Source organism: Marmota monax, unplaced genomic scaffold (assembly GCF_021218885.2).
Source record: "Marmota monax isolate L192 unplaced genomic scaffold, Marmota_monax_Labrador192_F-V1.1 WCK01_AAM20220418_F8-fsc00084, whole genome shotgun sequence".
NCBI lineage: Eukaryota > Metazoa > Chordata > Mammalia > Rodentia > Sciuridae > Marmota > Marmota monax.
The window spans coordinates 3,378,621-3,396,057 of NW_026694575.1; the positions used below are offsets into that span (position 1 = coordinate 3,378,621).

At 48.1% G+C, this 17,437-nt stretch overlaps 1 protein-coding gene across 15 annotated transcripts in view; it reads left to right on the top strand.

Annotated features, from left to right (window-relative positions):
- Tenm2 (teneurin transmembrane protein 2) overlaps positions 1–17,437 on the top strand; it is a 1,244,871-nt gene that overhangs the window by 1,148,090 nt on the left and 79,344 nt on the right. For all 15 annotated transcript variants that reach the window (XM_058571810.1, XM_058571809.1, XM_058571811.1 and 12 more), the window contains one exon: positions 10,932–11,078. In XM_058571810.1, the coding sequence (XP_058427793.1) occupies positions 10,932–11,078 (147 nt within the window). The remainder of the gene's footprint in view (positions 1–10,931; positions 11,079–17,437) is intronic.

Sequence of the window (17,437 nt, forward strand, 5' to 3'; positions counted from 1 at the left end):
ACAAAGACATGCTGTCTTCCTAGTGGACCCTGACTCTTGCCTTCCAGGTCCCTGTACTTACCCCAAGCAGATCACCCGCTTCTGTTAACATGCTTTTCTGAGCCTGGGTGAGATCTCCACACCCGTGGTGTTTGACAATTTCAGGACACGCCTCTTGTATTTTAAGGGGAGTTCTGCAGAGACCCTGTCCATTGAGTGCATGTCTCACCCACAGAATGCTCAGGAACGTACCTCTTTTTTCTTAGTTCCACGTGAGTCTCTGAGGGCACCTTTTGGGGTCTTGGCCAATCTCTCCCCCCTCCCCTTTATTTTTTCCTGAGGCTGGTTCTCACTATGCTGTCCAGGCTGGCTTTAAACTTTCGATCCTCCAGCCTCAGCCTCCCAAGTCGCTGGGATTAGAGGTGTGCACCACCACACCTGGCTCTGATGCTGTATTAAATGACAGAACACAGTCTCTCCTCATGGCCAACACGCATGCAAATCAAAGTCCTCAACCACACCAACAAGGATACTTTTAATAACAACAACAACAATAATAGCAGCTGTCTGTCGTGGAACATTTACCATGTGCCATGCATCACCTATTCTCTCATTTAAATATTCTCTGGGAGAGGTACTTTTATAGCTCTGACTTACAGGTGAAGAAACTAAGAAATGAAAGTACTTGTGATTTTCGCCTGAGAGTGTGAAGCCAAGGGGTGGAGCTGAGATTTGAACCCAGGCCGCTGAGCCCACAGTCCTCACCACTCTGAGCCAGGCAAGCCTTCCCACCCAGGGTCTCCACCTGCAGGTTCAACCAACAGCAGATGGGAAAAAAATAATGCATCTGTACTGAACAGGCACAGACTTTTTTTTTTTTTTGCGTTATTCCGTAAGTAATACAGTTGAACAACTATTTACAAAGCACATACATTATATTAGGAATGTTAAGTAATGTGAAGGTGATTTAAAGTATACAGCGGGGTGTGCATAGGTTCTATGCAAATACGAGGCCATTTTATGTAAGGGGTTTGAGCATCCAAGGATTTTGGTATCTGAGGGGGGAAACCTGGAATAGTCCTTTATGGACTCGGAGGCATGAAAGACTGTACCACCACAGCTGACCAATGCTCTGGGAGGCTTAGCTCTGGGAGGCTGTAGTAGCTACTGTGGAGCCCACGCTACTTACTAAACACGTGGCTAAGTACAAAGAGCTGCCCTCTCCCCTGCTCTTGGGGGCCTTTATCACCACACCCACCTTCTGCTTCCGTGACAGCTAATGAAAAGTCCTCACTTCCATCCTCAATCAGGACCAACCATCCTAGGTTGCCTGAAACTCAGGGCTCCCCTGGAATCCAAGAGTTCAGTGCTAAAATCTGGACAGTCCTGGTGAACTGGGATGGCTGGTCCCCCTAGCTGAGAACAGGATAGGGAGTCCATCCTCCTGTTGTCAGTCCCTGGTCCACCACTCTGCTACCCTGGCCACATGACTTAACTTCTCTGTGCTTCGATATCCTCACTGAATAATGGGACTGACAATGGCACTTGCACTCTAGGTGGCTATAACCACTAGTGACCTAGTGCGTGAAAGGTACCCAAAAGCACCAGGCCTGTGGGAACGCCTATGAGGATTTCTGTTACGGTTGTTATTACATAAAAATCTTCCTAGAATCCAAAATTTCAATCCTGGGGCAGATTCTTCCTTAGCCCTTTCAACATCTATAAGAAACAAACATTTAGTGATTTCCTTACAATTCCCGAAACTGTGCAGGGAACAAAAAAAAAAATGGCCAGTTATTGTTGGCCTGATTTTACACTAGTTAAAAGAGAAACATCAGCCTGCAGAAGTAACAAGCCCGTGCCCACAGGCCTCCCAGGTGTTATTTGTATTTTTATGACCCTCCTGTGGCTATAAGGATGCTCAGTGGGTGTAGAAATTGGATGGTTAAAAATAACAAATAAGAAATCAAAGTCGTGCCTCGTCCCTATTTCCATACCGGTAGGCACCACATTCATTATTTGCTGGACAGCCATGGGAATAAACAATACAAGGTACAACAACTTGATTGTCCTCCAAGAACCAAATTAAACCATTGGGCTTTCTTCTGATTGTCATCCCTGCCTCCTCGTAGCTCTTGTCCCCTCTTAATCTACCAATGCGCCTCCTCGTCTACCTGGCTGGGTGTGCTGGCCTGTCTCTTTCAGTCCGGGGGCTCTCTGCTCCTTACAGGTGCAAGGCAGGGATCTGCGCTGGCTCACAGACACAGGCCCTGTCATCAGCTTGCTTCTGGACCTGGTGCTGCTAGCAGCTGCTTCTCCTGCTGGGCCAAGTATCATCCTTCCAGGGGCTTGGGGTGTGACCTGAGGGAAGCATTTCCTTTTACCTGGCTGCTGAATCAAGGGCACAGCGAAGTAGCAAAGAAATGCTGCACGGGGGTTTTGTGCATTCATCCAACAAATATCTTTAATGCTAAGCACTGGGGTGAGCTCTGGGAACACAGCCATAAACAACAGAGCTTCCACTCTGGGGGTTTGGAGGATCCCAGGACAGTGGGCGTTAGAGCACAGGTTCTCAGCCTGCGCTGCATGTAGGAATCACCTGGGGAGCTAAAAGAGAAAAGAAAGAAGGCCTGGGGGTGTGGCTAAGAGGTTGAGCTTGGGCTTTGCCTGAGCAATGCCCTGGACTCAATTCCCAGTGCCAAAGGGAAAACGAGGAAGACCAGGAATGCCTGAGTCCCATCTTCACAGACTGCCTCAGTGGTGGTGGGCTGCCTCTGGAGAGTCAAGACTCCCAGGCGATTGGTATGTGCAGCCAAGCGGAGACCTGGTGCTCTCAACAAGGGACCAGTTTGAATTACTCCAGGTCTGGGAGGAGGAGACTGGCCGGGAAGGCACTGCAAGGGAGGGTCCCTGAGCCAGTGGAGCCCAGGATGGTAGGATTTAGCCAAGGTGGGTGCAGGAAGTCCCACTGAGGAAGAGGGGTTTGCAGAAGCCCAGGGGAGGGATCCAGGCTGTGCGTGTTCTGGAATGTGCCAGGAGCTGTGCTGAAGCTGAGAGCAGAGACAGATGTGACAGGAGAAGAGAAGGGAGGAAGCACCAGGGCCAGATGATGTGGGGTCTTTGAGGGCTTGTGCGAGATCTAAGACTTAATCCTAAAGCAGAGGTTCTCCCTCCCTCGGGCCTCGGGCACACGGAGGCCCTGGAGGGCTTGTTGGACTGCAGATGGCAGGCCAGCCCCCTGTGCTGGTTCTGGATCCTGGGATGGAGGCCAACCAAGAAGTGCAGTTCTAACAAGTTCCCAGGTGGCATCGATGCTGAGAAGCACTGCTTGAACCTAAAGCCGTGGGTGAAGCTAACTGGGGCACCCTGAGCAGAGGCTTGGCACAAGGTGGTGTGTTCTGCAGCCCCCAAAGTGATGCCGACTCCGGGAACCCGCCCACCACATCTTCCCTCCAATGAGGTAAAGCAGATTAAGAAGGGTGACATTGAGGAAGAAAAGAGCAGGCACCCCAAAGAACGCACAGGCTTGCGTGGGACACAGGGTGGCTGATGATACTGACTCCACATAAGTTCCCAAGAAGGGCTGTTCCCAGTTACCCTCACGGCCAAGTTTCCTCCTCCCATGATCCTCTTCTTGAAAGAAGTCACGATGTTATTAGCGACAGCCTGAAACACCAGTCCAAGAGATAAGGGGCATCTCCCTTTCCACTTCTCTTCAAAGGAGAAAGGATGTTTACTTGTTTTATTTCAAGTTCGTCATTTTCTCTGCAGCCAAGGCTGAGCCCACATTCTGGCTTTTCCCAGTCAGACGGAAGTGATGCAGATCAGTGAGAATCCAGGTGCACCCAGGAAACTGGCATCGACAGCTGGAGCCAAATTTATGTCACCTCACAGAGGAGGCTCGGCTGCTACGGGGGGTGGCGGGGAGCATTTCCTCTTAGGAGCAAAAGCCAGTTTCTCCGCCGCTGCAGACCAGGTGAAGAACTCTGCTCTTCCCAGCACCCCCACCTACAGACCTTCAGGACATGCGAATGCTGCCAAAGCAGAGAGATTTTTCCACGTCTCTTCTGGTGAAGCAAAGACAGCCATTCAAGCGCAGGCTCACGGCTGCATGTCCACACCAATTTGTGCCTAGAAACAGACCCTGCGTGGCTCCCTCCTGCACACGTGAGTGAGCAACGGGAAAAGCCCTGCCATTTTCTAGAGACCAGAATGCTTTTTTGGCAACTTGGTCTTCTAAAACTCATTGAAGGTCTCCCCCAGAGTGTTCCAAAGCATCAGATGCATTCCTGAGCATTGCCCCTGGTGTTTAGTATCAATGGCTACCAAACCCCTGGTGATCCCTGATCCCCAACACCTTGGCTGCCTCCAACAAGAAGAGCTCTGGAGTGGAACAGCAGGCTCTGGATTGAATATTTCCAGTGAGTATCCTGCCGAATCCCAGCGGAGGCTCAACTCCAGGGAAACAGCGACATTTAAAACAGTTGCAGAGGAGCCGGGAGCCGCGTCCCTAATTAAGTCGCTATTCAGAAGTAGAGTTCTTCCCAGGAGAAAAGGCACCATTTCTTCTCCCTTCGAGGCTCCTGCCCTCATAGTCGCTTCGAGCTCCAGCGGATCTTCTTCTCCCTCGGCTGGAGGAAGGTGGCATTTCTGGAGTTGGGTCTGGTGGTCACAGGGGCAATGAGGATTTCCTAGAACATGACATCATCACAAACAGAACCTCCAGGAACCCTCCATGTTTTCAACCTGAAATCGGATAGGCTCTTGTTTTCTTCCTGGACTGGGAGCAAGGCAGAGAGCACTGATTGGTACTTGGGGTTGTTCCCTGCAGAAAGAGCGCCACTAATTATAATATTTGTAGGAACAAAAACTCTATCATCACTACCACTGATGGGTGCTCGAACCATTGAACACTTAAAAGATGCCAACCTCTACTAAAACCCTCGTCCTTATCGTTTCACTGAACGTCACTGGCATCTGTATAAAATAATTGTCATCATCAACCTAATGAGGTTATTCAATCAACAAAAATATATTGCGTGTCTGTTAGATGCCAACCATCTTTCGAGACCTTGAAGATATCTTAATGAACAAAGGAGAAGAAAATGTCACCCTGTTTGGAGGCTGTATTCTATTGGGAGACAGATTATATAAGGTTAATTGGTTCAATATGTACTTCTACCAACAGGCTGAGGCTCAGAGAAGTGCATCTACCAGCCCAAGGTCACATAGACCAGCAAGAGGCAGATCTAGGTTTTGATCCCAGAACTCTCCGGCTCCCATTCAGGTTGGGGTTTCGCACAAGGGTTCGTCCCAGGCTGGAATGGCTCTCCTAAGGGTCTCTTGGACCTTGCGCTGTCCCCGCCTTTGCGTAGCCTGCTTTGTGCTCTCTCTTGCGTTTCCACCTGGGCCGGCTGCAGGCTCCGTGCTTTCCTCGGGTGTGCTCGATGTGGAGCATTCAAATCCCATGTCTCTCCCACACCCCTTGCGCGATATTAGCCACTTATTTCTACCTCTAAATTGCCGCACATGGCAGAGCATGTCTTGATGCTTTTTAAGAAAAGCTTTTTATGGTAATTATAGCTTTCTTCAGGTGCATTTATGCTCCCCTTTTTACTGTGCTATAGACATTATTTTGCTCAGGCCTAATTTTTGTTAAGGCAGAAAGGCTGCCTACCTGGTAACTGTGTCGACGAGAAGCCACCCGCACACCCTCTTCTCTTCTCTTAAAGTGGTGAGCACTTAGGTGTAGGAAAGTCTTGGAAACTACTCCATATTCATTGAGGATGCTGATTCCAGTCAGACACTCTTCGCTCATTCATTCCCTTCAACTACTTATTGAGTACTGGTAATCCAAGAGTAAATATAAACTAGACATGTCCCTTCGCCTGGTAGGTTTACACCACCACAGGAGTGCCCACGGCACCTGTTTGGTTGTATGCTGCACAATTCTAAGGAAGCCCTTTACATTTTAGTAAATGACAATGTGCACACTTCTTTTTTTTGGTAGGGGGATGGGTACAGGGGATCGAACTCAGGAGCACTCAACCACTGAGCCACATCCCCAGCCCTATTTTGTATTTTATTTAGAGACAGGGCCTCACTGACTTGCTTAGTGCCTCACTTTTGCTGAGGGTGGCTTTGAACTTGTGATCCTCCTGCCTCAGCCTCCCGAGCCACTGGGATTACAGGCATGTGCACTACTGCACCCAGCATGTGCACAGTTCTTATGACAATTCTCCAGCAGGTCACAAGGACTGCTCTGTGGCCTGGCCAGCATCAAGGACATGCTGGAGAATGCAGAACAGTTTGGGGGACAGCATAGAAGAAAAAAGGGGATAAAGGGGCTACCACTCCCCGGGATCCGGAGCCTTGGGAAAGCTTCCGAGAGAGAGGATATCGGAGTGTGGATCTGAAGGATGGTTGAAGTTAGAGAGATGCGGGAATGGAAAAGAAGGGTAAAACCCAAGACTGTGTTGAGACAGGCTGAGGTGTAAGGTCTGTGAGCTTGTCAAGGACTTCAGACTTGACTGAGGACCCATGGAAAACTATGGAAGTGCCTTCAGGAGGGTCCAGAATGGAGAGAAATGAATGATAGTGCAACACTGGAGACAGGGAGGACAGTGCAGAGATCTTGACAGGAGTCCAGACCAAGATTGGGATGGCAAGGGTTCACATGGTGGCAGTAGGCACGGGAGTGGAGGGCAGATTCCAAGATATTAAGGAGGGAGGACAGGTAGGACTTTGTGTTCGTCTGTTTTGCATTACTACAATGAAATACCTGAAGCAAGTTAACTTTATAAAGAAAAGAGGTTTATTTACTCACTGTTTTAGATGCTGAAAGTCCAAATGGCCTTATGTAGGCTCTGGTGAGGGCCCCCTTCGTTGTGTCATTTTATGGAGGATGGTAGCCTTAGGAGCTCATGCAAGAGGGCGAGATCGTATCTCAAATCAGGAAACCAGGCAGATACTGGGGTCCCACAATCCCTTCCAAGGACATGTTCCCCAGTGACCTAAGGACTTCCCACTAGATTCCATGTCATCTCCCACCACCACATTGAGGACCAGTGTCCATGCAGACCATATCCATCTATAGCAGGGCTCTTATAATTAAGAGGAAAATTAGCAAGAACTTCATTAGGATTAAATTTTAAAATGAGAGAAATTGTGGGAGGAAGGAGGTAATTATGAAATGGCACCAAGTTTTAAGTTTGGGGCAATGGGTCCATGGAGGTGCCATTTGTTGAGGAAGGAATCAGATTTTGTGGAGAGGAAAGGGAAAGAGGTGGGACTTTGTTGAGTTTGACATGCTTATCAGTGGTGAGATGCTAGCTGTAGTCCAGGGCCAGGGCTCAGAGGACTGGAGTTGAATTTAGGAATCATCAGACCATACGGGGTGTGTTTGGGGTTTTGACAGAGTTTGGGGGTTTTGTTTTGTTTTGTTTGTTTTTTTGTTTTTTGTTTTTTCATTGCAAATTTCTAAATTTCTGCATCAGCTCTCTAGGTTAGAAAACCACAAAACTAGTCCAAGATACTGTTGTGCCCTTGAAGGTTCTCCCTGGGAAGAGGACTTTTGATCTTGGAGAGGGAAGTTTCCATTGTCTTCTCATGACTCTTACGAGAGTTCATGGATATGGACCAGGCTGAACTGATACAGTGCCGTTTGGTGTCCATTCATTCACATGCCCTCTCTATCCCTGAGACCAGGCTCTGGCATCTAACAGCAGACAACCAGATGGCCGAGAGTACCTCCCAACCTCAGTACTGTTGACATTGGGGGCTATATCATTCTTGGTCATCGGGGCTGTCCTGTGCCTTGTATGTTCGGCAGCATTCCTGGCTTCTATCCACTAGATGTCAGATGTCATCTTTCCCAAAATTATGATGATCAAAAAATATCTCCAGACATTTTGCCAAATGTCCCGGGGCGGGGGGAGGTGGGGCGCACAGAGGTGCCTCTGTTGGAAACCACTGATCTAGTGTCCAGAGAGAACCTGAAGCCTGCAGTCAGCCAGGTCTCCCTCGCCACATCAACAAGGAACCAAGGTCCCTGAGTCAGTGGTCTTAGAGGGAGGCACCAAAGAAGTCAGCAGAGTTAGCCTGAAATCCAGAAGACTCCACATGGGAGACTTCGTGGATGCACAAGTGCAAGCCCAGAAGCCCCGTCCAACTTCAGTTAGAGCGTTCTCTCCAGAGGGAAGCCACCACCTGAGGCCCATCCGCCCTCCAGACTAATTACTTCCTACGTTTTGTTTTTCCTTAAGCAGAAGCTGGCTTTGCACTTTACAAACACAAAGAATCACCTCCTCGGAAGGCCACCCGCAGAATGAACTTGTGCTAGGGGTAGCTTGGGGTTGCCTAGCAACGCCACGCACCTACCAAGGCTGCTTTCTTCCTCTTCGAGCTAAAAGCAAAGTCCTGTCCATTAAATTCCCAGCTGCCCTGAAACTTCTCAGAGACTTGCCAGCACCCCCCACTGTTGGTGTTTTCATCTTGCTCACATGATGTGGAGAAAACCCGCTTCTGTGGTCTGTTTATCTCACTTCAGTTGGTGGGGGGGTGGGGGGGAACAGGAGAGAAAGAGAAAGGGGAAAAAGACCTCCTTCACTCTAGGCGCATACATATTTTGAGTGCGGTATTTCTGACTGACATGCCGGCGTTCTCTGCAAATTTAAATTTTATGTAGTGGACGTGGGTTTCCTACACAATGAGGCTTCTGTTGAGACTCTGGGCATGATTTTAGTCAGACATGAGACCTCAAAGTAGCTAAATAACAAAGCACATATAATAGATAGCATGCTGAGCAAATGTTACGGGTCTGTCATTTAAGTCCATTCTCTGTGATCGGGTCCCCAACACTCCACTGGTGGAAATTGTAAAGCTGGAGGTGGCTGGAGGTTGGAGATGATCTCTTTTCCCTGAGAACCTGTGAAATATCCCTCGGGTGTTTCCTCCCAAGTTCCATTTTGTTCCTGCAGAAATGTTTGTGGCACTTCTCTGAGACTGGGAAAGACTCGGAGCACTTGTCACAGTATGACCAGGGGGGTGTGCATCTGTCACTCCCCAGGCAGGGCGACGGTCACCTCATTGGTAAGGAAAGGTCTGGAAGCCTGAATCTGGGCTTTGTAAAGATAAGTGCAGAAACCGAGCAAGCCCTGCCCGAGGCGTGTGCAGACACCAGACATGGGTGCTTTGTGTGCATCCTGGGTCTCGAGCCAGGTGGGGCAGCAGGAGAAAACAGCAGATCCCCTGCAGGCAGCTGGGATTCCTACAGAGAGTGTCCCCCTAGAATGTCTCTGATGATCGCATTCTGGAGAGGATGGGCAAGCATAAGCATTACAGAGTCAGACGCTTCTTCTTAAAGATGTAAAGCTCAGTTGCAGATTCTCTAGATCTTTCTCCCTCGGAGGAGTCCTTTGAATTCCCACAGCTGCCACATGCACACATGCCACATGCACACCAGATTCTCATAAGGGGTCCTTGAGAGAAGATAGCAGGGTGCCCGGTGGAGGCCTTCAGAATGCTGGAGATCGCATTGGGGAAAGAGGAGCCTTTGACTCAAAAGAAGGTTTCAACTCAGTTACCTCCATTCTTGCAAAGCGCCTCATTCCTCTGCCGTGGCCCAATCTGGGCTGCGTTTTGTGTGGTTTAAAAATATATACAGAACAAGTTGGAAATGAGACGGTGGCGGAGGTAGAGAAGGGATTCAAGATAGATGTTCAGGGAAGCTACTTTCTGCAGACGATTAAATTAATGACCATCGGGGTGTCGTTTAAACGAAGTAAGAAAGCATACCTAGGATGCACAACTCAGTAAATTTCCTAGAAGTCAATGCATTGTGTGCTTGAAACAAGTGAATTTTATGGTATGTAGATTTTTATGCCTCGATAAAGCTGTTGAGAGAAAGAAAAATGAAAACGTATCCAGGAATTCAGCATGTAGGCTTCGTGAGTGTGGCCGCATCCCACCCATTCTGTGCAACTCGATCTTTCCTGGCAGGACATCTCCCCTCTCTTTAGGACCTCCCATGTTCTTTCCTTACCTACCAGGCTCAGCTCAAGAGAATAGTAACTGCAATAGTCTTAGGGGCTAGAGCAATTAGGGAATTAGGTTGACTGCTGATTTCACACCCAAAAGGAAGTGGGGGAGAGAGAGCCACAAAACAGGCATTGCCCATACTCGCCAGTCCATCCCTATATAGATCCCTCTAAGTCCCAGATCAGGGTACCCAGCACCGACTCCTTCTTCAGCCTTCAAATCCTGCAGTATTTTTAAATCTGCCACAGATAGTTGAGCGATAAACAACCAACATTTAAAAATGCCCCTTAAAACTAAATATTACAAGAATAGGAAAATAACCGAGCAGAGCCATTCAGTTCTCAGTCAGGAGCAGCTCATTAAAATCCTATGTAAATACATCTTTAAAATTCTGAAAGATGGAGGGCATTTTGCCTCTATCCTGGGTTGGTAGGAAATGTTCTCTCTTTTTACAGAGAGTACTCCTAAAAAAGAAAGAAAGGAAAATAAGAGGAGAGGTAAGAGAGAGAGAGAGTGAGGGAGAAAGGAAAAAAGAAAAGAAAGGCAAGCCTCATTTGGAGGTAGTGTCAACCCTGAGCTACTGGCTGGAACCCACAGCCTAGCCAGTCTGCTTGTCAGCTCAGCCTGGTGCAGTTGTCTGGGATGTGCATTGAACTCCCCACTTTGGAAAGATTGCTCTGACCCCTACACCCAGGTCAGTTGTCATTGGGAATCCCCTGCATCTGCCACCCTAGTCCGTCTTGCAACTGCATGCATGGCCTGCTGCCCTGATCTTCGGACGGCAGGTCCGGGCCCCACTGTGAGGCTGGCCCAGTGGCTGCCCTGCGGGCTTGCTCCCCCTTTGCATGGCTCCCCTGCCTCCCTGGCGCGGCCTCACGTCCCTCCTTCTCATTCTCTCCATTTTTTCCAACCAGATGGCTGCCCTGATTTGTGCAACGGTAACGGGAGATGCACACTGGGTCAGAACAGCTGGCAGTGTGTCTGCCAGACCGGCTGGAGAGGGCCCGGATGCAACGTTGCCATGGAAACCTCCTGTGCTGATAACAAGGATAATGAGGGAGGTGAGCAAGCGTCTTCTCATTCCCAGCCCCCCAAGAGCAGAGTGTTGTTGTGTATGCTTTCGTCATGAGTCATTTTCTCCCGAAAGACCTCCCCTATCCTATGGTCAAATGTCACCACATTTCCTTTGAAACACATGCAGAACTTATTGCATTGTATCCTTACAACAGGTGAATTTTCTGGTATGTAGATCACGGTATGTAGAGAACAGACATTCTTGGGGCAGCAGGGATTCCTGGAGGCATGGGCTGTGGGCACTGGGGTTGGATGCTGGCTTTGGAAACTCAGGTACCCAACACTGCATGCAGAAAGGTAACTGGTGCTGGCCCTGCCTTTGGGGTGACCAGTCCAGCCAGGCCTTTCCCAGCCGGTGGTTACTGTGAGGGACAATGGTGGTGACAGTCAGTACCTCACCATGCACTAAGATGCATACTTGCAACCCTTGAGATGTCACCTTAAAGATGGTGGAACCAGGACCTCAAGAGCAGTTAATACAACCACCAGTAGTAAACCTGGAACCCAGTCTCCGCCCTGGCCCACGGTCCTTGCTCCAGTCTGTGCTCAGCCAACGATAGCCCAAGGGCCAAACTGGTTTGTGAGCTAAAAATGATTTTAACATTTTTAATGGGTGGGGAAAAATAATCTAAAGAATGTTTTATGACATGAGAAAATTATGTGAAATTCCAACTTCGGTATCCATAGTTTTTTTGAACCCACTTTACCGAGACATGATTCTCATATTAAAAGCTATACGTATTTGATGTATGTATGCGTCCCATGTGTTTGGGAATAAGGGATGAATCTGTCACCACCACCAAAGTCATAACATATTTTTCCCCTCCCAAAGTTTACCCCATACCTATTATTATTGTTGTTGTTGTTGTTGTTGTTGTTGTTAAGGTTTTATTAGGGTTTGGTTTTTGTGGTACATAAGATAAAAGCCTCTTGGTGAATTTTAAGTATGCAGTTTGGTATTGTTATCTATAGACACTATGCTGTATAGCAGATCTCTAAAACTTATTTATCCGGCATAATGGAAGCTGTGTGACCTCTAATCTGTACCTTCTTGTGTATTGGACAACTGTGCCTGTTTGTCTGTTTTGTCCATAGCCACAGGACATAGGTCAGTTGACAGGGGTCCCTGGGCCTTGCAGGAGAAACTTGCCACCCACCCCGATTCTAAACCTCTGTGCTGCCTCACTGTATTACCTCCTGATGAAGCACTAAGATTCTCCGACTAAATGGGGTTGGGTTAGCACATGGGTCCCCTGCTCTCCTAAGGATGCTGTGCCATGAATGTCCCCCAGATGTTAGTACAGGTGATGATCCACACACACCAAGATGACTTGCTGGTCAGAATTTACTGGGCCGGAAGTTTCAAGTGTAAGTGGATCCATGAGTCCAATGACTTGATTTAGCAAAAATGTTTATGTCCCACTATGTGTCAGTCACTGAGCTCCAGGACTGTCAATGTCTAATTGAAGCCACTCCTGCCTCCACAGCCCCAGAGGGTCATATTCAGGTGTCCACTGTGGGATATACTGCATCCGGGTGACAGATGAAAGTATTAGACATTCTATTCTTATTTTTTTACTTTTCTTCATCCTCTTGATGGACATTTTGCAATTCCCATAATCTATGCTTGCCTCGTACAGGTCTATAATTTGTGAACAAACGGACAGACTGATGGGAGTTCACAGTAAAAAAGGTTTGCAGGCCCCACGCAGCTTGCAGAGCTCCCATTCATTCATTTTCTCTTTCCTGAAACGGAGCCAAAATAGCAACCTCTTTAATTCATTTTTTAACAAGGCGAGGCACAACTACAGAAGGCATTTTTCTCCAGAGTCAGAATCCAGTGACTTTTGCTGGTGAGGTTCGCTGTTTTGCTTCTGCTCCCTGATGACTTCGCTGAGCGCAGCCCCTGCTGACAGATCAGCTTCTCCTTCCTGGCTGCCTTCCTGCTCAGGCGTCAGCAGTGCATAGAGTAGCAAATTGCTGAGATGCAGCACAGAGGGGCAAGAAGGCCGTCCTGGGGACTCAGTCCCTCCCACCCCACCCCACCCGCTCCCGGGGGGGGGGGGGGGGGGGCATCCTTCTTCCTCCTCCAGCCCTACCCCATGTCCCCACCCACATCAGGCCAAAGCCACATCCCTGCAGTGGGGTAGCTAGAAGAGGCACCAGGTCCTCTGGCTGAAGGGCTCCCCAACAGGCACAATTCCGGGTCCCTCCTAGCAGGCAGAGCCCAAGCTTCCGAAAGGCAGGGGACAGAAGCCAATGAGGCAGTGATTATGCTAAAGACAATAATAGCCTTGTTGTGGGAACTATTAAAGCAAACCTCCCAAGGAAGTAATTAACCACCAAGAAAAAAGGCTCCGCACAGTGTTTATAAAAAGAAACTCCCAGTTACTTCAGAGTTGCTTATGTCAGGTGAGAGAGGTAGACACGCTCTCTCTCTCACCTGGCGTAAGCAATTCACAATTAACTGAGTTCTTTTTTTGGAGGAGATTCCTCGGTGCAGAGTATCCTTTCCATGGTTAATTACTTTCCTAGGAGGTGGGCTAAGCACTTTGCTGTTTATTGATAAATATTAAAGTTGCTTCTCATCAGCCCCAGATCCAGTCCTGCACACACTAATTACATGGGGTTTTTTGTTTGTTTCGGGGGCTGGGAGTGCTGCCCCCATCTCTGTCCTGCTTCGGGAGTTCTCAGCAGGGACTGTGTGGGTTTAGAAACCTGGCATCGGGTCAGAGAGGCATCCAGGCAGAACATGAATGCAGCCCTGGGAGCAGCTGCAGAGAACACGTTTGTTATAAATCCCATGAATGGGGAAAATAACAGCGCACTCTTCCAAAGTGGACTGGAAAAGGCAAATCACTTTTCTGCCTAGAAACATTCTAGCTTTAAAAGAAATAAATCTCAATTTAAAGTGATTTAAAAAAAAAAAAAACTGTGAGAGATACAGATAGAGACATTTGAAGCCCTTAACAGTCTGTTACAACCTGAGTTCAATACCACCCAGGAAATTGAAGCCCTGGTCTTTGGGTGTCACTGGTTGTTCTGAAAGTTTAGTTTGCAGCAGAATCACCCCCAAGAACTTGATGAAACACAGATGAGGAGCTGATCTCCACCTCAGCCCAAACTACTGAACCTGGGGTGCAAGAATTGAATTACTAGTAAGTCTCTAGGTGACACAGATGCCACTTTTCTTTGAGAACCAAAGTCCTGAGACATCCTTTATATGTAATGAATTAATTTCTCTCCTTGGCATCTAGAATGGCGCCTTCTTTGGAAGAGTTGAGAAATATTTCCCTCAAACATTTTTCTGCTTTCTGTGATACTTAGATGAGAAAGGCCATTGCAAATGGCTGTCTTAGAATCTCCCATAAAAACAATCTGTGCCAGCCCCTGTCTTCTTATTACCATCACTTTCGAAGGCTCCCAACTCCCCAGTCATGTGACTGCTCACATAGTCTCAGAGAGCAATGGCTGGTTCAGAAGGGACAAGCCTAGCCTGCCATGGTCCCTGCGTGGGTGGTGGCAGCGGTTCAAATAGACATGTCAGCCGAGGACTGTCTTTTGAATAGTGAGAGAGCTTCACTTGAACCACTCACCTCAATTTGAAAAAGAAGAGACTCAAAGAAATAGTTTTGCTTACAGAAGACAAATACCAGCTCATTAAAGTCTGAAGATACACACAACGTGTTCACCAAATGACAGGCAGATAATATTTAATTATCACCACCAAGGCAGAGGTGCGAGATTTAGTTCATCACAGCCAGGGGTAGGAGAGAGGGTGTAGATTTCCTCTAAAAGTGGGAACTACAAGGTGAGGAGGCATCGCTAGACCATCTGGCCCTTCCCTGTGTCCTTTTATCACCCAGAACTTAGAGACAGGAGCTCCAGCCCCTTCCCACACCGTGCCCAACCCCCATCATTTCAAGCCACATGAGAGTCTGGTGGAAGCCCCTGTGGGGTCTCCCGTCTGTGTGAAGAGCTGAGTTAGGGTCACTCCCCAAGAGGTGGCAGGGTAGGGGTAAACCTGTGTGGGCTGCCCTTGTCCACTGTCACCTCATGTCACTTCCTCCCCGGTATCTTCATCTCCCCTTGGTGCTGTTTGAACAGAGCACTGAGAGACATTTCCTTCCTTCTCCTCCTCTTCCCTAATCTCACGATCGGTGATAGAGCCCGGGCTACAGTCAGCCTGTGTGTGTCCAGCTCTTCAAGGTCTTTGTTTTCTTGTCTGTAAAATGGGAATCTTCGGGCCAACTCGGTTAGCTGGTGTGCAGTTGAAGTGAGCAGATGCTTGTCGTGTATCATATGAGACACCTGGTTCCTAGAATGTGTTGGCCCGAATTTGGCCAGCATGAATATCATTAACATTAATGTCATTGTTTTCTAGAATGGAGACTAAATCTGTAGATGGAGCCCCACTAATAATTTTTCCAGCTAATAATTTTTGCGGTATATATAACCGCAAAGTTTCTAACGTTGGGCTTGTCAAACGTTGGTGCTGTGTAACCCCATGGAGTGCTTAAGTTAGATTTCTAGGCCCCTGCCTTTCAAGAGTCTAAGTCAGCTCTGAGATCTAGGAACCCACATTTTCCCCAAGCACCCCAGACAATCTGATACAAGTACACCACACAGCACATTCTGAAGAAAATTATTTCAATGACAGCTCATTTCCCCTGGCCAACCCAGACCATGTCCTAGTGTCTCTACCCCAAACCTCTGCCCCTGGAATTCCCAGAACATGAGAGGGATGAAGTGAGGAGAGAGGGTTTGCATTTCAAGCAGAAACAAATAAATGGAAAAACACACGAGCACATTTTCATGTTGCTGAGGAAATACATAGGTATGTTTTAAAAGCGCTTCTCCTTGGCCGGTTGGAAAAGAGAATGATGTCTATTTCAAAATCATAAAAGCCTTTAACTGTCTATCTCAGGGATTCATCCATCCAGCTCTCCACCCACCCCTCCCACCATTCAGTGGCCGGTTGGTGCAGGATTTAGGAAACATTTGTGAGGGTCTACTCAGTGTTAGACACTAGAAATTGGCCTCAGAAATACTGAAACCCACATGTCCACAGCTTACTCTTCTGAGAAGATAGGATGTATAAACACATTGTTATCGTTTTTACAATCCAGCGTATAAGGGGTGTCAGAGACAGGCCACCCAAGTTCAGCAGGAGCAAAGAGAAAGAACTGACATGGAATGGGACACTCACAGGACATGAGAGAAAGCCCATGCCAGGGGAAAGCCCCAGGTTTTCAGCCTGTCCCCAGGGGAGCCCTCCAAGCCACAGATCTCAATTCAGCATCTTCATTTCTCTTCCTGAATTGAAATCTCCACTCTGGCTTCCCTTCCCAAATGGTGGGTCCCACCCCACCTCCCTCTGCGAGGTTTGGGTCCTTGTTTCACTGCGAAGGAGGCTGCCTTGGGTTTAGAGATGTGGATGTTGGCCGAGGCTCTGGGCACCCCAGCCAACGCTCTCTAGCCAGGTCTAAATGAGGAGAAATAACACTGGAGCTTGTCCAGGGCACTTGGAACAGATGAACCCACACCTCGCCCACTGCCTCCACCCCTCCCTCCCCATCCCCTCACCATCCAAATTGGTTTGACATGATTCAGGGATGCTATTTAGGCATCTATTTCACTTGTTAATTAATAACTCACCTTGTCTTTGCATTTAGCAGAGCCAAGTTAGGGGCTTGAGAGACTCTGAAAGACTTATGGTTGTCAAGTCCAAAGAGTCCAGTTTCTTCCTCTGGTGAGGGGCAAAGTTTGGTGAACCCATTGCAAAGGCCTTGATTAATATGTGCAAATCATGTTGATGGATGGGTCGGGTGGGAGGCAGCTGAAAAGTGCAGCCTTGCTCTATTAATTGGGTTGGAAGAGGATTCCTCTCGCAGTCCAAAGAGCTTGTAGCAAATGTAGCTGGAGCCATAAACAGAGCCCTAGGTTCACTCCCAGAGAGGAAAGCAGCACATCTAATGCTTAGGAGGAGAACTTGGCCTTCAGGCCACAGCCAGTTGGCTGGGTGCTGGGTCTCTCTTCTTTGAGAGGAAGCAGAACTACCCCCAGCTGAGATTTTAGAGGAGCACATGGCAACAGGGGTCTGAGATTATTCTGGATCTTTCCGTTAAAACAAGATCTTTGACAACATGTACATATTGGACTAGAGAATTGTCTATTTAGAAAACCAAAGTTTGGGATATAGCTTTATTCTGCTGGAGTTTTTTAAAGAAAGATAAAGCCTATTCTCCATTGCATATAAAATTATAATCAGTAAGATTTTTAAGAGATGATACATGCCAAGCACTAGATGATGGGAAGAGCCTCCTGATTCCTCTGCTGTTGCCCC